The 23,080-nt window shown below is 37.2% G+C and overlaps 5 protein-coding genes and 1 long non-coding RNA gene across 7 annotated transcripts; 3 read left to right on the top strand and 3 right to left on the bottom strand.

Annotated features, from left to right (window-relative positions):
* Positions 1-102: 102 nt before the first annotated feature.
* On the bottom strand, positions 103-3,512 carry LOC103948671 (pentatricopeptide repeat-containing protein At1g80550, mitochondrial). Its single transcript, XM_048591889.1, has 2 exons — positions 1,352-3,512; positions 103-919 (listed from the first exon to the last, which is right to left on the bottom strand). The coding sequence occupies exon 1, from the start codon at positions 3,362-3,364 to the stop codon at positions 2,003-2,005; it is 1,362 nt and encodes a 453-aa protein (XP_048447846.1). The 5' UTR covers positions 3,365-3,512; the 3' UTR covers positions 103-919; positions 1,352-2,002.
* Positions 3,513-4,766: 1,254 nt separating this feature from the next.
* LOC125468043 lies at positions 4,767-5,633 on the top strand. The gene has a single exon (XM_048591922.1). The coding sequence runs from the start codon at positions 4,767-4,769 to the stop codon at positions 5,631-5,633; it is 867 nt and encodes a 288-aa protein (XP_048447879.1).
* A 1,676-nt stretch (positions 5,634-7,309) lies between these two features.
* On the bottom strand, positions 7,310-11,179 carry LOC103948672 (actin-related protein 2/3 complex subunit 2B). Its single transcript, XM_048592027.1, is given in 11 exon segments — positions 7,310-7,668; positions 7,670-7,755; positions 8,055-8,133; positions 8,279-8,335; positions 8,457-8,548; positions 8,724-8,856; positions 9,056-9,133; positions 9,238-9,404; positions 9,820-10,027; positions 10,178-10,244; positions 11,024-11,179. Coding segments are annotated over 11 exon segments (1,122 nt in total). The 5' UTR covers positions 11,113-11,179; the 3' UTR covers positions 7,310-7,602.
* On the top strand, positions 9,398-10,879 carry LOC103948673. The gene is made up of 3 exons (XR_007261085.1): positions 9,398-9,698; positions 9,883-10,094; positions 10,478-10,879. It is a non-coding gene; the product is annotated as an uncharacterized LOC103948673 (long non-coding RNA).
* A 6,674-nt stretch (positions 11,180-17,853) lies between the features above and the next one.
* LOC103948674 lies at positions 17,854-21,103 on the top strand. Of its 2 annotated transcripts, none has more exons than XM_048591907.1 (2): positions 17,854-18,497; positions 19,996-20,611. In XM_048591907.1, the coding sequence occupies exons 1-2, from the start codon at positions 18,256-18,258 to the stop codon at positions 20,003-20,005; spliced, it is 252 nt and encodes an 83-aa protein (XP_048447864.1). In that variant the 5' UTR covers positions 17,854-18,255; the 3' UTR covers positions 20,006-20,611. The 2 variants fall into 2 exon arrangements, with proteins under 2 accessions (XP_048447864.1, XP_009357995.2); XM_009359720.3 differs by lacking the exon at positions 19,996-20,611 and adding an exon at positions 20,619-21,103 and having other exon boundaries at positions 17,862-18,497.
* A 398-nt stretch (positions 21,104-21,501) lies between these two features.
* On the bottom strand, positions 21,502-23,025 carry LOC103948675 (histone-lysine N-methyltransferase SETD1B). Its single transcript, XM_009359721.3, has 3 exons — positions 22,785-23,025; positions 22,569-22,657; positions 21,502-22,468 (listed from the first exon to the last, which is right to left on the bottom strand). Exons 1-3 carry the CDS (start codon positions 22,866-22,868, stop codon positions 21,814-21,816), a joined length of 828 nt encoding a protein of 275 aa, XP_009357996.2. The 5' UTR covers positions 22,869-23,025; the 3' UTR covers positions 21,502-21,813.
* Between the last annotated feature and the right edge of the window lie 55 nt (positions 23,026-23,080).

Here is a 23,080-nt window from a genome sequence, read left to right as displayed (position 1 = left end):
ATTTCTTCCACGCATGTTTTTCTTCGATTAAAATGATGTTTCGGAAGCCTAGCTCCCTAATTTCGATTCTTCGAAACAAGAAAATCTACAAGCAAAGAAGAATTTCTAGAACAGTTGGTCATGACATGAGTTTCTATTATTTCTTTTAGGAACTCTAATTGTATGCCTGAAAGGCTGAAAAGAGAAGAAAAGGACTGAAGAAGAAATTAGACTTGCAGGAAGGAGAATCAAGAAAATTGAACAGTTCGAATAAAGACCACTTCAGGCATGAGATGAACACTGAATTTCTGGAACTCGGTAAACCATGGAAGATATAACCGATGGCATTTCACAAGATGAGTTCTTCCAGCTCGTCCTGCATGTTGAAGAACATGTACCGATCATATGTATCTACAGTCACTAGAATTCAGTTTGCAACCAAAGATAATCTCAGGGGATAACACCACAAAGACATGATATCTTGCCCATCTCTTTAGAACGGACACGCAATGGTTTAAAGTTATCACTAGTTCTTTAGGTGAGAACTATACATTTTGGTAGCTGAAGCTGCTAATACTGATTGCTTCTGATAGCTGGTTCATTTGAAAATTGTAGTGTTAAAAACAATAAAACAGAACACACAACAAGTGAAGAAACCCAGCAAACATCAGTTTCCAAGTCCTTTTCCCGCACGAGTTAAAAGGATCAAGATTCAAATTATAAGTGCAGGGTTGAACAAACTGCAGCATAGTACACCTCAGGGTGATAGCAGCTGTAGAGTATGAGATGTGTGAATAAAGAAGAGGAATGAATATCCTTTGAGAAAGCATAGCAACATATGTTCTTTTACATACTCGTCAAACTGTTCCACCACAATTGCACCCAACACTACGTGCAGCAGCAAAGTTTAAGAATGCATATGATGACTGAACCTGTCTAGCTAAAAGAACATGACGACAAGAGTCAATGGTAACCTGCAACTGCTAAATAACATCAAGGGAATATATGCCAGTTGATGGGTTTTTGTTTACTACCGTGACTAACTATTTTGAAGTCTTCCACTATGGCATAAACTAGTGTGATTGAACTTTTGAATCATATATAGGAAGACACAACGATGTAGCAAAGATGTTTTCTTCAAAAATTATATTTGCCAATATTAGCGTTGCTTACATGGAATCATGTGGCAAACAATCAAGAAAACCTCATGTTTTATAAAAAGAAACATAGAAAGAAAATATAAGACAGAATGATGTAATATCAAGGCATCATCAATAGTACCAACAATCCCTAAAACTTTCAGCAACGCTTTTGGGCCAATACCACCAATGAATCTCCAACAATTTGGAAGTTGGGGGCTAAATACACTTACCTGTATGGCATTTCCCAAGATCAACCACACCACTCCCCGAAATTACATCTCCATTACAAAAATCTTTGATTGCCTGCATTTCAAGCTGCAATGAACCATGAAGTGGAAGGGTAATACCGTAATAGCATTGATACAAGACTCTTCTTCAAGGATTCCAACTCTTCCTAACTCGTGTATATGATCATTGTAAAATAACACTTCTTTAAGTCAACAGAAGCATTGTCTGGACTCTGGACAACCAATACAATCAACATTTTCAACTAACAGGCAGCGGTCACAGGTGCATTGGATGCATGCAATGTCCTAAATCAAAAAGGTCTTCAACATTTAATTTTCATATGAGCAGGAAATAGGTGTCCATTCCATATCAAGCCCAGCACAAAAGGTCATCAAGTGATATGCAGTTACCACCCCAAACTCTTTCCTCAACGGCTAATGTTCTCGACTGCACATCTTCATAGTATCATCTGTGAGCCATATATACTATATACTTTGGTACAGAGTGCGCTTTTCAGGTGGTATTCCTTAGCTTCCATTTGCATTTCAATAGAAAGATGCAGGTGGAAAATTGTGTATTCCAGATACTCATGTCAGTAATTTAGATGATGTAGAAATCATATTGGGATTGCTGGTGTGGAAATCATATTGCAACTACCCATCATCACTGGTCACAAGTTTCGTTCCCAACTCCTTCCTTGGCTTAGCTGAAAGCCCCCTTGCTAGCATTTCTTCCTCATAATGCCTAGCCATGTCTAACATACCTTTGTCCACGAGAGCATCAATTAAAGCATTGTAAGCAGACCCATCAGGACTACACCCAAGTTTAACCATCCTATCCCACACAAGAAACATTGGTCTGAGGAATCCCCATCTCCCAAACTTCCTCATAAGCATCACAAAAGTGTCCATCCTTGGTTGAACCCCACTTTCAATCATCCTGTCAAACAGTCTAAGAATCTCATTTGGCTTCTCTAGATGCTTAAAAATGCAATGATAAGTGATCACGTCCGGAACACAACCCAACTTAGGCATTTGATAAAGCATCAAGAACGCCTCCTTATATCTCCCATTCTCGCACAAAAGCTTTACAATTGTATTATACGTCCCAACATTGGGTTCACACCCCAGTTCCTTCATCTCCCTCAACAGCCGCTTTGAAAAATCAACACCGTCAGAAAGACCAATGGCACGAATAACTGTATTATACGCCACCACATCCAGTTTGATCCCTTTGCTCTTCATCTCCTTATACAACTTCACAGCCTTCCACGGCTTTCCACTCTTGCACAATATATCCATATATACTGAATACGAATGCAAATCTTTACGCACACCTCTCCGATCCATCTCCTCCCAAAAGTCCCTACACTTGCGCCACCACCCCATTCGAAACCACCCGCGAAGAAGTAAATTATGTATCTTAGTACTCTTATCAAAACCCAAATCTTTGTTCTTCCAAAAACACAATTCTTGGGCCTCAATCACATGCTTATACTCGCAAAGCGCATCAATAAGATTACAATAAGAAGTCTCATCCTTCAAACCAAACTCTTCCAATCTATTATAAACATCTATAGCTTCATTCACAAGGTGGGCAGACACATATCTCTTAAACAATACACGAAATGTAGTATAACTCGGAACAGTTTCTGGGTTGTGCTTCATTTTGTTAATCAAGTTCCATGAAAGCTCGAATTCGAAGAACTTACCGAGAATGTCGAGCATCCGATTGTATGTCTCGGTGGTGTGCTGGAAGTGGCAGTCAGTTTCCAGCCAGGTGAAGAAGTCCAGGGCTTTCTTCCAGTCGTTGCAGTAGGAAGAAAGCGTCTCGCGGACGGCGGTGTGGTCGTATATAGTGGGTTTTGATTGCGGTTCCGGGTCGGTGGGGGTGTGATTTGAAAAGGGTTTGGAGGAAACAGGGTGAGGAACTGAGGAATGCAAGAGGATTTGAGCTTGGCGGAGACGGAGGAGAAGGAAAGGTCTCAGGCGTCGAGAGGTTGCTGAAGAGAGCATTTCTGTAGTTTTCGGCTCCAAAGGTCCGAACTTTGTAGAGGGATTTGAATGGGAAAAAAAAATTTCAGGGTTTTAGGAAATTTTGAGCTGTTTGTTCGTCAGGGAAAAGAGTGAGCCGGAGTGAGAAATTGCAGACTGACTTGGGGTTGACGATGAGTATGTGGGCCGAACATGGGCTTTTATGTTGATATTGTCATAATGATGAGTAAGTGGGCTGTATATGAGCTTCGAATTGGTTCGGTTTGATTTGGTTTGATTTGAAACGGTTTTAATATAGAACCAATAATATTATTGGCTGAACCATTTCAATACGATTTGGTTCAGTGCCAAGACGGTTCGACTTTGTAGTTTGATGCGCACCTTTAATGTAATTTCGCGAGAGGGAGCAATGGAGTAACAAACTTCATTTGCTATGTCACTTAAAGTAAAACTCTCTCCAACTTGAAGTAGCAATTAGATTATACTCGATTGGAGATGTTTATGTAAATTTATGTAAAAACACTCTATGTATAAACGCTTTTATCGAAAGCACAAGAAAAATTTATCAAAAACCCAAGAGAGTACTTTTATAATTAAAAGCACTTCTTTTTCTACTAAAGCATTTTTAGTTATGTAAAGAATTTCAAGCTCTTTTGGTAAGTAGTTTCAACTTTGAAGTCAGTAATACATTGTCGTCTTATGTAGTATTGAAGCTGTATGAGGAGGAACATTAATTGGACATCGATTTTGGTGAGATATTAAATAATAGGCACTTCCAATTCAACAAAAAAAAAATACAGAAAATGATGAGAGGTCTTTCTCAAAAATGGGACTCTCTATAGACTCTATGTCACCTCATGCTTTTGACACAATGTTTTCTAATGTTGGCACATGAACTGACGTTAAACTGCAAGGTGGTAGAGAATCCCACTTTCTAATGTATAACTAAAAGGTAATTAAATTTTTAGTTTTGGGTGCTAGTAGAGTATACTTGACATGAGTAGAAGTGAGAATATTAAAATGAGAAGTTTAGTGAGAAAGTTGATAGCACTCTCCTTCAATATAAACCAACTTTCATTGAAATAAAGGAAACTAGGAAAGCTAAAGTGAAAAGTGTTATTTGGCAGCGTGATTTATTAAGACGCAACTTTAATTTTTGATATTTACGTTTAAATTTTAGATTGTTGGAACTTGGATGGTTTAATAAAGAATCCAATTGAATTAAAAAAAAAGAAAAAAAAATTCTTCTGTGAGAGTAAAGGATAAGGGGTAAAAGATGTGTATCTGAATTTCACAGCTTTCCTCACAAGTTCACAAGAATCACAACGTCAACGAACGGAACGAAACGAAACGAAAAAAGGCACGAAAAGCAGAAACAAACACATACCAGAAGAAGCAAACATCAGAAAATTCATAAATTCAAATGGCATCACTAGCAACCCATTTCTCCGCCTTCGCCCTCCTCTTCCCCATAGGCCTTCGCCGCCTCATCTGCTCCTCCGCCCTCTACCTCAAGAACCCATCTCTCTACCGATCCAAAGCTTGGTACTTCTCAGAACCCAAATGGAAAAACTTCGATTTGTACTCTCTCACCATCGCTCTCCCCATCGCCTCCTTCTCCGAAATCTTCATATTTCTGGCCTTTTCCGGCCACCCCACCTACCGCTTCGCCTTCTTCCAGCAATCAGCCGCCATTTTTATGTTCTGGGCACTCGTCCTTCTGATCATCTTCCGTGAAAACATCGACCCTTTGAATTTCAATGAAGGGTTCGTCTTCGTTTTCGCAGCGGTTTCCTTTTTCGTTGAGTACTCTGTGATCGGCAAGGGAATTTCGGGTCTTGGTGGCGCTGTGTATGATATGCTAGCTGCATTGACTCTAATTTGTGCATTTTCTTGCCTGTATTTGTCGATTAGGCCATGTTCGTTTTTCGCCGAGTTTTTCTTGTCCTCTGGATTGGTTTTTAAGGGCACTTGGATTTTGCAACTGGGGTTGTCCTTGTACACTGATGCATTTGGGTTAAACGGGTGTAAGAAAATGTCAGTGTGGCCTAACCAGGACAATGCTGAGTGGAAATGTGACCTTGAGGAGGACGGCTTAAGGGGTGTTGCTGTGATGATGCTCTTGTTCATCGGCCATGCGATTGCGGTCTTGGTATTGAGTTTTGTGTTGTTTGCTTTGCTGGCAAGTAACTGGAACTTGCAGGGTGGCGAGGGCAGTGGTCCGTTGCTAGCACAGCTAGATTCGGAGCATGTGTTGATGCCTCCTGGCGGTGAGATTGACCTTGAATGAAATGCTTGTTCTGTTTTCGTTAACTGTCAATTTTGGTACAAAGTTTCAGATATAATGGAGATTTTATTCTTTTGTTCATTCTTTCACTTCAGTTTGTAGTGTTTTCCTCTTTTTTCTAATGGCATGCCGTCATTTGGTTTTTAGATTGTCTCCAGTTGAGATTAATTATTATAAGGAGAACTTGGTTTTTTTCGATGTATCAGTAATCCTCATAAAGAGTTTACGACCTGTATTTGTGTGCATTTTCACAAATTAGCGCTAGTTGTGCAGCTACAACTCTATGGTTCACTTACTTTTGATATCCCTTTTATCTTCATCATTTTGAACCACCTTCAAGATCTTCCTTTCTGCAAGTGCCAATTGCAGTGTACAAATTGGTTTTTCTCTTTGGTGTTTGGAAATAAAACTGCTTCAATTTAAGAGCATGATCTAAGTGAATTCATTGATGACAGCTACCTCTTGTTCCATTTATCAAATTTGAATTGGTTTTTCAAAACAACATATCAAGCTTTTGCAGTGTTTGGATATTCACACTCAGGCTGCAATTTTTAAGTAACAGAGAACCAAACAGAAATATTTTGTCAACTGAGGACCAGATAAAAGTGAAGATCTCACATTTGTTCAATGATAAGGGAATAGTATCAGTCTATTTTGTATTATTCCACATCCATAAAAAATGAGATTTCCTCGATTCTGGTTGCATCGTCTATTTATCAGTTCAACATACCATGTTTTGGTTGATCTTCAAGCTTTAGGAATTAGGATCTAGAAGAAAAGGATAGGTGAAGGCTAAAAACAGAAAAAAGTAAGACTCTAATGGTTATCTTCTGAAAGTTAACAATTGGAGAGCTCAATGACAATGGCGTCAAATGGATTTAAAACAGCAGCTTTTCAGAAACATAACAAGCACTGTAATCTGTCTTGTTGATACTGTTCACCTTGTGGCTTCAATTTTGTTTGCTTCTCTTTATAAGGTAGCTTACCAAGACATGTTTTAGTATGAAATAAGTATTGGCAATGCATTTGGTGGACTGGTTGCCTAATGTTTGACTTTTAGAATCTGTACTGTTGCATCTTGGCTACATATGTGCCTTGGTACAGAAATCAGTTGTTTCCATAGTTTATCAATAATTTACTATCCACATACAATGTTCTTTCCCTCCTTCAAAATGTACAGTGAACCACATGCATTTTAAGGGAGGAGAATGAAAGTTGAAATTTGAAAGGATTCCTTAGAAGTTGGAGATGCTATTAACAACTGCCAGTTTAAAGGCCTCCTATGATCAGGATTCATTGTGGAAGCTGGTAAATTCCCTGGTAAGTCAATCCTCAACCTTTCAATAGTATCTCAGTAATCCAGCACAAAATAAGGTATTACTATTTTTTTGCTATTTATTTTCACATCTTTCTGTTTAAATGTTCAGAACACACAAATTACTTATTTCCGCAGCAAGTAAACCAGCTACACCAAACTTCTCTAGCTATCATCTCACTTGTTGATTCTAATTTTCAAATTTATGACTATACTATTGATGTTTCAAGTTTCGAATTTATACATAACTGCTGTCTTGGTGCTCGTTGCTTATTTTTCCTTTCATGGATGTTGCCATAACTTTGTACAGAAAATGTCTGTGAGTACTGTCTTATTTTCTTAAATTTTAAAACAAACTGAATCATTTGATTGTTTTGGACAACATGTTATCAATCTGGTCTGTTTATCTGACTTTCACAGAATTACATATTAAGACATACAAATTAAGCTACGATATAGTTCCAGTTTAAAACACATGAAGGTTTATAAACAGTACTCACTTGGTATCTACAGTCTTTGTATTGTTTCTGCATAAGTACCATTATAGGGGGCATTGTTCATTATTCTAACTGCTGTCATAAATAGCTAACATATAAGGTAGGGAAATAACTTATTCTAATCTGATATATCCCTTTGAAGAAGAAAACTTTGGCATTTTCAACCATCGACGACGAAAACGCCCAAATCCATGGATTTTAATCCGCCAACGGATTCTCTTGATTTTCGTGCTCAAGTCATCATACCTTCGCTGTAGGACTTTAGGTTTTGATATCTTGATCAGTTTTCTCATGTTCATGCATCCTGCATTTGCTTGAAAGCAAGCAATGAGAGAGTTATAACCAGGAATCAAGAAAATATGAATTGTTGTTGGTCTGAAATAGTTTGCTTACAGAAGTTAATAAGAATAATGTAATGACCAGTCACTTTATCATTGTAAAGCTTCTATTTTGAGAACTTTCTAAAATACTCCATTCCATGGATTGCATGGAATCTGTTGTATGAATTTGTGAGTTTGTGAAATTAGTGAGTGGTAATGAAATTAGCTAAGTTCTTTTTATATACTTATAGTAGTTGGTGAGTTTGTCAAAGTATACAGGCTTAAAGCACACCTGGAACCTTGTGGTTTCCCTCTTTTTCTTCTTCCTCGTCTTTTTCTTTTTCTTCTGTGTTTCTTCGCTTACCCAGGACCTGCAAGCATGTAAAGAATATTAGTTTTCTCATCTTGTTGGGGTATTCCTCCAAAATGACTTTTGCATATGAGAGAAGGGAAATAGATTGTTTACTGGTAAAAATTATTCTTGAGTTGATTTGGTATTTCAGGGTTTACTTTTACCTCAACTAGTCCTTCAAGATGCTTTCTCATCCTTCTCTGAATAAAACTTCTGGTGCTCTGCTTGAACAAACTTGTTAACTAAATATGTAACCATGCATTGGTTGAAAATTTCTAGAATAAGGCGAGAATTTTCTCAACAAGGAAAAGTAGAAACCCGATAAAATAGTAGAGTTTTTACCTTTACATGGTATTTAACATAGGCATAGAAATTCAGTAAACTCCATACTGTCTTGTCTAGTCTTTTACCTTTGACATGACGTGAAGAAATCTCTGTATATAAGTCAATACCAAATGTGTTAGACTGAGTCTAGCTGATGTTCATCTCATATGTGGAAAACCAACCATAAGCTAAGTAAGCAGCTTCGTTACTGGAAATTTTAAAATCTACAGTGATTAAGAGGAAAGTTTATACTTTGAGTACTTAGATTGGAGTCTAAGACGATACCAAAAGAGACAAATCCTCCATTCGTACTCAAATCTTCAAAAGTTTCTCCTCTTAACTCTGGAGGTGGAATGGGTGACCAGCAACAAGGAGGCGCTTTCCTCCATTTTTCAGAACTTCCGACATCCATAAGCTCCTGTCTCCATTCCCCAGAAGGAGAACAAAATAGAAAATCAAGAAAAATAAAATGTAAACCAGTTATTGTAAGGAATAGCAGGAAGGGTGAGATCATTGACTGTACTAATAAGAATCTTTACATTAGCAGGAATAGTATGATTTCATTGACTACTAATAAGAAAATCTTTACTTCACTGCATCAGTCATCAGTCACAAACCTGAAAGAATGCCGTTGCAATAATGACATCTGTTTTGTCTTTGAAACGTATCGGGAATACTGCTATGATTTTCTGTGGCTGTTAAACATGAATATCTTCATTGTACATTAGAACTATAGAGTAAATTAATTAGAATAAGTTCAGTTGAATCAGCACTCTTCTTAATTTTGCTAATGATTTACCTGTCTAATAATAAAGAAAGGCTCTCTTGGGTGATATTCGAGTTTGAGTGGCTTATAGATTCCTTGCGATGTATCTTGAGGGTTAACATTCATCAACATTTCTTTCAGCTGAGAACTTAAGATTACTGCTTGCACAGCAGCAATGTCTGCAATTACCTTCACAGAATCTAGAGAGAGAAAAATGCATGCATAATTACAATGTTAGCATCAACAGTACCGTACGAAAATGGTTTTACTATCATACTGATTAAATATGCAGGACGTAGCTGCTTTCCATACTATTCAGACTTGTTTTGAGACGTTCACTGCAGCTCGTGGTGTGTTGCCGTATTGACAAGTTATGTCATCTTTATTTATAGGGATGGGAGGAAAAAGAAGCTTGGAATTCAAGAAAGCATTGTTAGCGTAATGGGTTACGGAGTTTCATTATTTTGTTTCTTTTTGTTCCTTTGGCTATCAAGGTGAGCAGTCATCTAAACAAAATGAAATTTGCAAGCATCTTGGTAACAAGCTATGTTTGACATATATGATATGACTAAATTTTTGTATATTATCGGGATGATGTATGAAAGAATATCGAACCTTTTCCATTTGGAATCTCAGAAAAATCAAGTCTTAAAGTAAGCTGGTATCCTTCTTTTGCAGGTTCAACAATCTCCACAACGCCAGGACGAATTCCCTTTACCATCTGTTTAGTATATTGCGAAATCCCATACGGATGCATGACTCCCTGGGAAAGGAGCGGGGTTGACACTGACAAGTAGATATAATGTGTATCTGATGCTGAAGACTGTTTTATTACACGAAAATCATCAGAAGAGATATCAAATTACCTGCTTGAAAAACCATATGATGAGGTATTTTCCACCCACACATTATTACTAGCTTCACATCTTGGCTACAATGTTTTAAATTCAATCTGTACACACTGAGGACTCACCTGGATATGGTATTCAACAGAACCGAATTCGTATAAGTGATGATCAATCTCCATCAAATTGCTGTCACTGTTATGAAAGCAACAATACTAATTATCAGAGTGTGTTTTCGTTTCTAAAATACTGACAGCTTCAACCATCTTCGAGCTGGGAAAAAGCTTTTAGTAATTTATCATTCCATTATTAATTAAACACCGCAGAAACAGCGCTGTTTAGGAATTCTTCTATTCAACCAGCTTCGAGTTTAGACGATAAGATGGTGAACGTGACATTTCTCTTCAATTTGGTGAAATATGTCGCAGGTACAGGTTTTAGTGGGAGAACCATATATACAGGTTTGTGCTACCCACAACTCATTGCTGGACACATAATGCTTATCTACCTGGAAACCACAGCTCCCTGTCACCAAATTCCTACCATTTATACATTTTTGTAATAATTTCTGTCTACGACATTTTTCCGTTCCATTGTCAATAATCTTGTTAAATCTCTTGTATTTGCTCTATTTTTTCACTGAAGAAGTTTACAATGTCAAATTTTCTTCCCGTATTTCTCGGTCTTAGTTTTCGCTCTTTTAGCTTTTACGCTTTGTAAAACATCGCCGGATGATGGCTTGCTTGACACTGATGGATGAAGATAATGCTGCCTTACATGCACACTGATTATAACTGATTAACAGCAGTAACAGTTTACTGTTTCAACTCTTTTCAGGAATGCAGACATCTAAATTTCTATATGATTATTGCTAAGCAGCTCTTTCTAATCTGTGAAGAACATAACGTAACAAATTTGCTACAATACGTATCTCGAATCAAGGATTGTAAGCACGAAAACTCGAATGTACTTACCGGTACCGTTTGAGCAGAATTCCCTTCAAAGCTGGGGATGCCCTCTCTAAGCATGCCATCCTGACTCCCGGAAATTTTCTACCCCTCATATCTCCTCCTAATTTCAAATGGGTGGGTGGGATGTAAATATATACAATGTCACAGCCAACAACTGCTTTTGGACAAATTGAAATTGGAGTAAAAATTAAGTTCAATGTTGCAATCAAGTTTAGCAACTTCTGAAGCAACTTGCCTACTCACTCTTCTTTGCTGCTAACTTGTCAGTGAATAAAATACAAAGCAAAAGCACTTTTCTGTCACTGTGCTCATTTCTTGGTGGATTTATTTAAGTTGTACCTTTGCATGCAATCCAAGTCACTGAAGAAACATAGTAAAGTAATACCTTCTATGTTAAATCCTCGATGCAATCCTCATTGTCTCATAAAAACTTTGTTGTGGGTAAAAATAAGTGTTTGTTTACATTTAAAAAAATACATAATTGTATCAAGATACATAAATTGTAAAATAAAATGACATATAGATTAATTTACTGCGTATATTATAAAATATGAGTATATATGTAAAATTTTAGGATGCTTTCTCTTAGTTTTGTAACATTTTTTCTAAGCCTATATATTTTAATAATTAATGGGCCTCGTTTTTCATTCAAAAAAGGATTGAGCCTCGTTTTCACATCAAATAAATAATATAATTTAGTCCCTAATCTTAAAAGACATCAGCTAATTTAAAATCCCTAACTCTAACCCTAGTCAACACAACCTTTGCGCCGTCTCACTTTTTCTTCTCTGCAATTTCAATTTTATAGAGGTCTCTCGCATTAAATGTTTTATGCCGACTCCTCTTCTACGCACGCAGGAGGGGACACGATGCAAGACACGATGAAAACGCAACAAGAAGCGGAGATGCACAACCTTTGCAGCCATAACTTTTTATTTTTTTTAAGTTACAAAACCGGCCGGAGGCCGCCTAGCCCTCCCATTCGGCCATCTAGGCGCCGACTAATTGAACGCTTTTGATATAATCGCAATGGTGGTTCGCCGTAAACAGCTACTTAAGTCGATTTTTAGAACATTACTTTTGGTTGAATGCAGGGCGTGCCAACTCGACAATCGAGCTTGGTCAGTGAGTAAATGATGTGGTGGTGGTGGTGTCAAACGCGTTGCTGACTTCTTATCTGAGTGCTTACGAGGAAAGAACTCGTCTCAACCTTTGGGTCCTAGAGCCTGAAGACAAGGCTGCTAGTCACTGCGAAGTTCACGAATCATTTGCACCAGGCTCGATTGCTTTAATTATATTTGTGCAAATATAAGTGCGCCAAATAGATACTAGACTGTATGGACATAAATACTCGAAAGATATAAGTGTCTGGATTGTAAATGTGGTTCAGCCATTGGAATGCAGAACTCTGAAGTGCACTTATGAGTATCTAATTGTAAAATGGGTTCGGCTTTCATTGTGCCGAACAATGTAACTCGGTAACACCTCACTCCACCGAGAAAGCTAATGAAGTGACATCTTCCAACAAGGACTCAAATAACCATTGTTGACAAAGACTTGGATAGGTAGTCAATCGAACTTGGAGTAGAGTTGTTTACACAAACTATGAGATGCTCCTCGGTCGCCTGACTCAACGACTCTAGGGTTGTTTAACATAAACTAGAGATGTTGCCGGTTGTCAGTCATAAAGCTATTTAACACAAATTGAGAGGTATGCTTGACGAAGTTAGGGAGGTCAGTTGTATTCTCAAAAGCAAGAGCGTTCTCATAGAGCGAGAAATTGCGCAGGGCAAATTTATGTATTGATTTAAAAGTCCCTTCAAATTGACTGTCGTGTTGTACTTATAGGAGCGGATACCTTCGATGATAGGTTGTATGATGTATTTCGATTCTATCATGCCTCTTGGAATTTATCTCATCATTTCCCTTTTGATAATTATGTGGCTATCCTCGATATAATCTCGACCACTGCTGCTATCCAAGTCACCATATCATATTTGCGGACCAAGATTGTGTCCCCTCCTACTTTTCATCCTTTTCCATCCCCTCCTACCTTATCAGCTGTTCATTCCATGACAAGTTAGTTTAAGACTCCAGATTTAGCCACGTCACCAATAACACTCAAGTTTCTTTAAAACCCAATTTTTCTGGCTTTTCTGCTGCATTTCCCTCCCACTCCAATTTTCCTACCATAAAACCACTCTTGCTTTTGTCTGAGTAACAATATTTGAGGATTTTCAAGAACAATATAGGGAATCCCTTGATTTAAGAATAAAAAGTACCATTGATGATGGTGAGGATGTTGTGTGCACAATTTTGCACCTTATGGCACTTTTATGGAATGACAAATGAGGAGGAAGAAAGATTCAAAGCACTCATACTGTTGGTTTCTGCAAAACAAATATTTTTTGTGAAATTTTGAATCTGCCGTTTTTGGTGCTACAGTCCAAGTGTTTAATTTTGAATCTGCAGAGTTTGATGCTACAATCCAGGCTTATTAGTTTTGAATATGCATTCCAGGCTTATGAAATTTTGTTTCCCAGCAAAAGCATTCTTACTTTTGTATTAGCAACAAAAACATAGTATATAACAAAACAAATATATAAAGAGAGCTACTAGACCCACTCCGTTGTCTTATTTTTTCATCCACGTTATAATCTCACCCACCTTAAAAAGTTCAAAAATTAAAATGTTATTTCCCCACCCACTATTATTCTCAAAATAACCTTTAATATATACATACATATGAAATTATAAAATTGTCCCTTAAAAAAATATAAACAAAAAATAATATGTAAATGAAAACCACTAAGGTCTACAAATTCAAATGGAAATGAAAGAGGTATCCAAATCCAAAAGAATTTGATGAAAATTTCAAAAATACGATAGACAAATTCAAATGATCCACACACAAATTATTCTTCTACCTTTTCAATGGAAATATAATCTTCTACCTCTTCCGTAGAAGCGTCATCTTCCACCTCTTCAATGAAAAAGTCATTTTCTAAGTCCATTGATATATTTTTTTACTTTCTCTGAATGAAAGAAGATGAAAATATGAGTTAAGGTTTAAGGTAGACAAATCGCCTCCCACGCCCAACCCTTTTTTTTTTTTTTTTTTTTTTTTAAATTAAGCAAAACAAGATAACTAATGTTCTTATCAATCTTTTTACAAATGGACAACTTTGTAATTAAAAAACTCATTAAAAGGTGAGTGGGAAGATAAGATATTGGGATAAAAATAACATCACTCTGTATAAAAGGTTTTAGAAACACAGGCAATGCCTATGGCAGATTGGAGGGGGCGGGAATGGCAGCATAAGAGTTAGGAAAATTGGGCTTAAAGAAACTTGAGTGTTGTTGGTGACGTGGCGTAATCTGGAGCCTTAAATTACCTTGGCAAGGAATGGACGGCTATAAAGTAGGAGAGGATAGAAAGTAGGAGAAGAGACAATCTTAGGGCTGGTTTGGTATTACTATGCGTTGAAAAAAAAACTGTTTGTTGTGCTGTGAGAATAAGCCGTTTCTGTTATGCTGTGAGAATAAGCTAATTTTTGTTGCTTCACATTTTTAGTTTATTTTTTTTTTCACACAAAACTGTGAAAAATAAGCTGTTTTTAAGTGTTTACCAAATATCTTTTTAAGCTTAGTTTTTTTTTTATTTTTTTATATCTACATTTTATAAAATCACCTTAGTTGTGACATCCCACATCGCCCAGGGGAGTGATCCTTATATGTATATTCTCATCCCTACCTAGCACGAGACCTTTTGGGAGCTCACTGGCTTCGGGTTCCATGGGAACTCCGAAGTTAAGCGAGTAGTGCGCGAGAGCATTCCCAGGATGGGTGACCCATCGGGAAGTTCTCGTGTGAGTTCCCAGAAACAAAACCGTGAGGGCGTGGTCGGGGACCAAAGCGGATAATATCGTGCTACGGTGGTGGAGCAGGCCATGGAAGTGATTTGCCCCGGGCCGAGATGTGATAATTTGGTATCAGAGCCTAACCCTGGTTGCGTGTGTGCCGACGAGGACGTCGGGCCCCTAAGGGGGGTGGGTTGTGACATCCCACATCGCCCAGGGGAGTGATCCTTATATGTATATTCCCATCCCTACCTAGCACGAGACCTTTTGGGAGCTCACTGGCTTCGGGTTCCATGGGAACTCCGAAGTTAAGTGAGTAGTGCGTGAGAGCATTCCCAGGATGGGTGACCCATCGGGAAGTTCTCGTGTGAGTTCGCAGAAACAAAACCATGAGGACGTGGTTGGGGCCCAAAGCGGACAATATCGTGCTACGGTGGTGGAGCGGGCCCGGAAAGTAATCCGCCCCAGGCTGGGATGTGACATTAGTACCAAACTAGTATTTAGTTCATTTTTTTTAATGCAAAATTATGCTCTTGTGTCTTCCTCTTCCCTCTGAAAGAACATGTAGAATGGTCCCCATCAAGATTCCTTTAAAAATAAAAAGTCTGACACATGAAATTAGCTCCAGTACTATGAGGTCAATTATCATGTTATCTCTTATTTGATGGTATGAGTTTTATTCAAATTCAGCCAGTGTAAATATTCATTTGATCTCTATATACAAGATTTAACCATTATTTTTCAAATCACACAATAATATATATCATATTACGTTTTATTTAATGGTATGAGTTTTATTCAAATTCAACCGGTGTAAATATTCATTAGATCTCTATATACAAGATTTAACCGTTATCTTTCAAACCACGCAATAACACATATTATGAAAAAATTCGGAGTGAATTAGCAAACTTATGTAGGAGAATAAGACAACGTTAATATTGCTAAGTTGGTGTGCCTAACCATTTCAAAATTTGACAGGCATTGAAAGGCAAGCCATTGTCTTTTCTACTAGCCTCTTGCCACGAGATAATTGACTATTTGGTATTTAATATATTTTTTGTTGGATTTTTAATTCTTAAGAAAAAAACTTTTTACAATTTTTTATTTGTGACAAATTCATGAAAAAGGCCACTAACTTTTTTATGTGGGTGAGGTTGTTTCTTCTGAATTTTTTATTTAAAAACTATTTTCGACTTTGCACTTATTTAATTCATTTTTTATTTTGATTTTTAAAAGCTGAAAGAAGAAAAAGCATTTTTGGCATTATGAATGGTATTGTTATACAATGGCACCAATTATAAAGAAAAAAAGTTTGATGATATATATAGCTCAATTAATTTAGGCTGTCCTGATCAAAGTTCAATATTGTCCACATTTCCCCTAAAGATTGTAAATAAATAAAATGTGGATCGTGCTTGTACGTATTCTTAGCATTTCAAGGAATACTTGGTTCTGTTGTTTAATGATATTTTTTTCATTTATAAGTGAAATTCTTAAATATAAATTTTGTTAATGACGAGTTTGATTCAATTCATTCCTCCCATCTCTTAGTATAAATATATTTCATATACAAAAAATGAATATCACACATTTCAAAAAGTAAAGCTAAAAAAATAAGATAATATTATCCATACGCCTATTTTTCTTTCTCACGCACCCTTTTCAATTTTGAGTTGTTGGATCAAACAAATTAAAGAAAATTAATTGACAAAAATGAACAAGAATGCGTCAATAACACTATCCAAAAAAAAAAACAAACAAAAAAAAAAGGTAAACTGCTGATTTCTCCTTGAACTCTCACTTAACTTTCGATTTACCCCCTAAACTTTTTAATTGGAAAATCAAGGACTTAAACTAATTTTTGGCCGATTGCCCCTTACCATGAGTTTTCCATAGATTTCATCCAAATTAACGCTAACTCTAAAACATCACTTCATTAGATCTTTAGACACAAAAGTTATAGAATCACACAGATTTGCATAGGTCGATATTTTAGCCTAGGGTTTTCAATTATTTTAAAGATCAAAGCAACTGAACTACTCTCACATATTATGCACATACTTTCATATAACAAAAATTTGGATGGAATGAATGAAAAACTTGCAAGGAAAATCAGCCAAAAAAAAAATTGGAATCCTTGATTTTAAAAAATGAAAACTAAATAAAAGTTCAAAAGAAATCAGCAATTTACTCAAATAAAAAATAAAAAATGTCATTATCTGATTAAAAAAAAAGGGGACTAAATTCCAAAATAGAGAAAAAGAAGATAAAACATGTCGGCTGTACAATTGTACCGTTTGGCTGTATTTCATAGTGTTGAGTGTTGACGCCGCCAACCCTCACTGTTACAACGACATTAACTACCACACACACATACCCTCATATCCTGCCACGTGTTAGCCCATAAAGAAATTAAACTCATGCAAATTATAAGTTGTTTACTTTTAGTGTCGCGTTCTCTCATCTCATCCGGCCCTTTCAAATCAAGCAAATAAGATTTTTATCGTAGGTGACAAAAGTAATATTATCAGGGTCGTTTTAAAAAAATATAAAAATGTAAAATAAATTGACACCGAAATATTTTAAATTGAATTTATGAAGTTCCTGAATCACACGATAATGATTGAAAAAGATTGAAACGTCTTTATTTTTGTGAGTCTTTCTGATCTTAAAAAAAAAAAAATTACTTTAACAAAGCCACCAGCTGGTTAATTTAAAAATAAATAATAAAGAAAACTATCGTATTATTTTTTAGTAGTTGGTTCAGAGGGGAAGATATTTCTCTGAATCTCTTCTACGAAGCTCACTATCAAATGATGTAAGTCTTTAAAATTTTATTCAATAAGCAAAAATTATTATGATTTTTAAAATCAAAACAAGTGAAACGTTGGATAATATTTCAAAAATCCGGATCCGTTGGTCCGGTGACCATGATGATTCTCGGTTCAGAGTCATTTATTAGACCACGTATTCCTATTCATGCAAAGGGGTCTATTAAGAAAAAGAAACTGTACATTTTTCGTCACTTTCTGGGGAAAATGTCAGGATTTTCCCGGTGAAATATTTTCCTACTTTTTAATAATTGCCAGGCTTTCCTTCTTCTCTCTTTCGATTTCGTCGCCTTTTCCATTTCATCCCATTGCTGTTTGAAACCGTGCGTCGAGGATGGGCGTTGACTTTTCGCGGAAATGGCGATTCACGTCCACTACGACCTGCAAGATTTGAACTTCAGGGGATAGTTTTGCGAATTTATCCAAATCAGGGATTTGGATCAAATGGGTTTTTGATAAATTTCAGAAATTGGAAGGGTTTCTGGTTGAATTTGGATTCTTTTGGGGTGCGATTTTGTTGGGTCGGGCTGTGAATTTGTTGATGGATACGGATGCTAAGGATGCTAGTACTGCTAATGGGTGTAAAACTGAGACGACGTCGGATACCGGAGACTCTCAGAAAGTTGAGGAAAATGTTAATGGAGATGAAGACAGTGAGTCTAATTCTTTGTTGCCTCCTCGGAGAGGGGGCATGTCGAGGAAAACGAATAAGACTCGGCGAAAAGTGCAGTGGAATGATAGGAATGGGAATAAGCTTGTTGAGGTCCTGGAATTCGAACCGAGGTAATGCATTTGCTGAATTCTATCTCCTTACATGTGCATTCTTTTGATCAAATTGTTGCAATTTTTTTTTTTTTTTTTTTGCTTTGTTTAGTTATCGTTGTCGTCGTTGTGATCTGGTTGTTGGAATTTTGATTGACTGTTGGCCAATATCTTTGTCTCTTAATTTCATGTTGCTGTTATACTCTTCGTATTGACTTTGATTCAGGCGTCATTTCTGCCACGGTTAGCTTTAGAATTTACTGTCTTCGTCTCTAATTTATTTGTCCCTTCCGTCTGTGATGACACTTTCCAATTCTGCTATCCCACATTATCTATATACAGGGCCCGGCTTTCTAGTTTACTTTTTGTAATTACCGTTACCAGCCAGCTGCACTTCTTTGCGGTTTGGGTTTCTCCGCTGTCCCATAGGCATCTGCCGTCGACCAAGCCTGCAGCCACCCGTTTTGTTTACAATGTTGTAGTCCTTCTTAGCTTGGTTGCCTGACAGCATAGGTTACATGGTTTTTCGAGAAAGATATTTGGCATCATTTTGGATAGACTACAGAAGTGAATTTAGCTTGTGATTCTACTAATTAGTTAATTACTTGACTTCTATTGCCACAAAAGTGAGTTGAAGTGATTATCAACTCTTCCTACCCTTGTAACCTATTTGATTTTGAGGCATGAGACTTTAAGAGTCGATAAATTCAGGTTCCATTCTACTACGGTGAACGAGTGTTTATTGTTATATCGTTAGAGTAGGTTTGGTTAGTTGAATATTTGAGGTTTTGTTTAATTTTCTGTATATGAGCTCTGGAAAAGTTTCCATTATATCCATCTTTGTCAAGTCACAATCTTCGTTCAGTTTTTGTTTGGGAGCTGTTATTGGCACTCCAAAATAGACATCGTGCACTCCTCAATATGAAATGTTAAGGGAGGAATGATTGTAAGATTACTATTTTGGAGTGCTAAAAACCTTGTAATTCACCCTTTTAGTGTCAATTCAGTTAGATGAATAGATCTGCTTTCATCTTATCGAGAATCTTACCTTAATAATGTAAGGCACCTGCTCTGATCCTCTCTGCCTAGATTTCTTGTTGTGAACTTAAGTTAATACAAAACAAGGCATTTGATGAATTGTTTTTCTTTGTTTTATGTGTGTGTGTGTATATATATAGTATATGAATAATATTGCCAAACATGGCGAGGCAGATGAAATGCCTAAGCCAAGTTTGCATGGGCTACAAATTCCTGATGATCTGGGTCATTTTTTGCAATGTTTTCTGGTCCATGATTCTAAAGCAATGTTTTGCGCTTGTTAAATAACGGGAAAGTATGTTGGAGGCATTTGGTCTCTGCCTTTGTTAAGTTAGATTTATTAAATTTAATAAATTATAGGCATTTTAGTGGTCTTTATCACGAGTGGGGTTGACTAGTATGACTATTAGTACATTATCTAATCTTGACTATGAATTGTGATACTTTAGTAGATGACATCCATTTTTGTGTGGATATGCAGATGTGCGTGACTAAACGCTTGAATGTGCTCTTGACGTCAAGTTCTTTTGACTTTATCGTGATATATTTACTTTTTTTCTTTTGCCCTAAATGATCGTAAAGTTGATTAATCGTTACTCCACAACTTTTTGGCCTGTTATGGAACTGCTGAGAATGGATACCTTCATGTCTCTGGTCTGTTATGAACATGGTAACCTTCATTTTCGTGCTATCGATACTGAAATATCCTTTTATCTAGCGCTCAATTGTCTGCATAAACATAATGGCTCTCTGCAATTCACATAGGAAGTAGCTTCTCACCGGTGTCTTAGTACGTGAGTGTGTGCGCGTGCACGTCTGCACTCAAGGAATTGGAAAACAAATTATCACAAAGTGTTGTTTTAGCACATCTTTTATTGATTGCTCAAATGAAAATATATACACTCTGCTTTGCTACATTTTGCTAGATTGAAGTAAGAAATCTCTCATGGCGTACCTATGTGCTTGTAATCCGGTTAAAGTTGGAAAACAAAATTACTAATGGAGTAGTAACTATTTATGATGGTATTTGCACCCGTATGAAATTACTGTTACATTTATTTTCGACTTACTAGTTTCTGACCCTGTCTCATTGTTCGTCTGCAGCGATGTTAGTGATTCTGATGATGAGGATGCAGATTCTTGCATATGTGCCATCATGTAGATATCATTCGGTACACCGTTTATCAGGATACGTTTGCTGGGTAATTCAATTAGGAATTTTCTCGAAGCTGATTGTTATGAATTTGACTGCCTCTATTAGAACACACTGTGTCAAGGATGGACCAAAGGTCCTGAGACCAAAGCAAGACAGCCAGTCTCCCATGTCTTGCATCCAAGTATAGTACCATTTTTGGGGTTAAGTTTCCATGACTGCCGTTATAACCAGATGCAAACTGAGTGGACCATCTTCCGGGGACGAAAGCAGACACAGATAACGGCAATTTGGCTTCCACATTATGTAATATATCAAACACAGTCGAGAATTATTTTGTTTTACGATATGCATAATTTGTACTTTGTATGTAATTAGAACTACAGCATACTTTGATAACCATATCATGTTAAATAAACGTGCTTCGATTCTGTTTGTTCCTTTTCTTCTCTATTCCTTCAGCACTTGACAGAAAGGAGAAAAGACATCATCCATCTTGCATCCGTGCATTATTTGGTAGAGTGAATTTTAAAACTCATCCCACCAACTTGGCCCACTCAGCTTCGGTCTTATGACCGGTTGTATATTCTCTTATGTCTCTTTTCACATGACATAGAGAGAGACATACACAAGGTTAACCGGACCTTTTGGGGTGAGAAAAAGTTTATCCGTACTATTCTGCTTATTTTAGGTTTTGTTTAGTGTGGTAGCGCTAACTCACGTACTTTACTAAGATACTCCAAATGTAAGGTAAAAAATTAGGTAGCCCACCCCCTCGAAAATTCCTGACTCTGCAAATCCAAGATTTGCCAAGACCAAAATACCCATCAAATCTTTTGCGGCAAACCATTGTTCAGTAATCTGGATTCTCATACATTTCTCTGCCAGAATTACAGTCAATTTCTTACACAAACAACCAAGCCCCCCAATAGGAGCACAAATCTATCAAACATCCTCTTTTACAAGAATCAAGACACTCAGAAACAAATGCACAAACACATCCAACAAATCCCCCAAAAAATCACACCTTTTGTATCAACTTCTCTTTTTTGCCATGAATGAAATGTAATCTGTCCAATGCACTAATTTCCGGTTACAGAAACTGTGCAACTATTGACGATCAAGATTCAATCCGGTCTCCTCCGACTAATTAGTACTTTGCGAATTTAACCAACTCGAAAGACTGGCATGAACTGGGATTTGTTGCAATAGAGGTTTCGTGGACCGGTTAACATTCGACCTGCTGCTATAAGGCATCTGGGGTTGTTGAAATAATGCAATATTCTCCTTTTGGTGCTTTTGTGGTGCTGCTGTTTTCGCTTTCGCTGCTTTCCACTGTATGAGATTCTCTACTGGACTCAGTACAGAATGTACATACTTATAATCCCTAGCATTTGGATACTCCGATTCTCCATTTCTAGAGGCAGAACACAGTTCCTCCGAAAACCCTTCTCGGCTTGTTCGTTGTTCATCGAAATCACTCTCTTCATCGTCATCATAGTAGTCATCCTCATCATCAACGTCGACATCATTGTCATCTGAATCGCCTTCCTCTTCTTCGTAGCTGTCCCGTACATTTTGGTACCTGTAGTTTGAGGGAAACAGTCCCAATCTCAAAGTAGTTGAATCCCTTTTAGATGCTGAAGTGGAAAAGCTTTTGACATTCTTTTCTTCCAAGTCTTCCTCCTCATGGCTCTCCAAGGAACGGTAATCGGTCGAAATAGGCTCATAGGTCTGCACATTCGGATTGAAGCTAACTTTCTTTCGGGTTTTCAACCTTGTCTGCTCCTTTGCCTTGTCTCTGAAACAACAAAATATTCAACGAAAACGAATGCCGGTAAAATAATCGTTCCAAAGATCAAATCTCAATACAAAGTCGGAGTTTAAAAGCAAGAACTGACCTGCATAGTTCAGATTTCGAACATTCTTTTGCACCATCAACACCAATAATTGTGACAGATGAATCGAGTGGTACATAACTCACACGTCTCTACAGCAACATCATTAAATAAAAAATCAAACATCCCGACTTTGGGTTAATATTGTGACACCAACACATCAAAACACAAAAACTGAAACTTGAAAGCATGGATTGAGGTTAAGATAAAGAAATGTACATGGTCACCACCGGCGGCTTTAGTAGCAGGTTTTCGCCGCTTTTTCTTCTTAGAGAAACCGAAACAGGCAAGAAAACACCCCATAGTAGAAGTCCCCCAGCTACCAGCTCCTCATTAGTTTTCGCAGCAGTGAGGAATGTGGTTTGATATAGGCAGACAGATAGAAGGAAAAGGGGGTTAGGAGGTGACGGTGGACATGGGAAGTTTTTAAATCCGTTTGGCTCCAAGTCCAAAGGGTTTTTGAAAATAGTAACGTTGGGGAGTCGAATGATTATGAAAGGGATGTGGTGGGTGCA

This window comes from the organism of the source record quoted next, unplaced genomic scaffold, assembly GCF_019419815.1.
Source record: "Pyrus x bretschneideri cultivar Hongxiangsu unplaced genomic scaffold, Pyrus_bretschneideri_v1 Contig36, whole genome shotgun sequence".
Classification (NCBI taxonomy): domain Eukaryota; kingdom Viridiplantae; phylum Streptophyta; class Magnoliopsida; order Rosales; family Rosaceae; genus Pyrus; species Pyrus x bretschneideri.
This window is presented reverse-complemented; position numbering and strand designations above follow the sequence as displayed.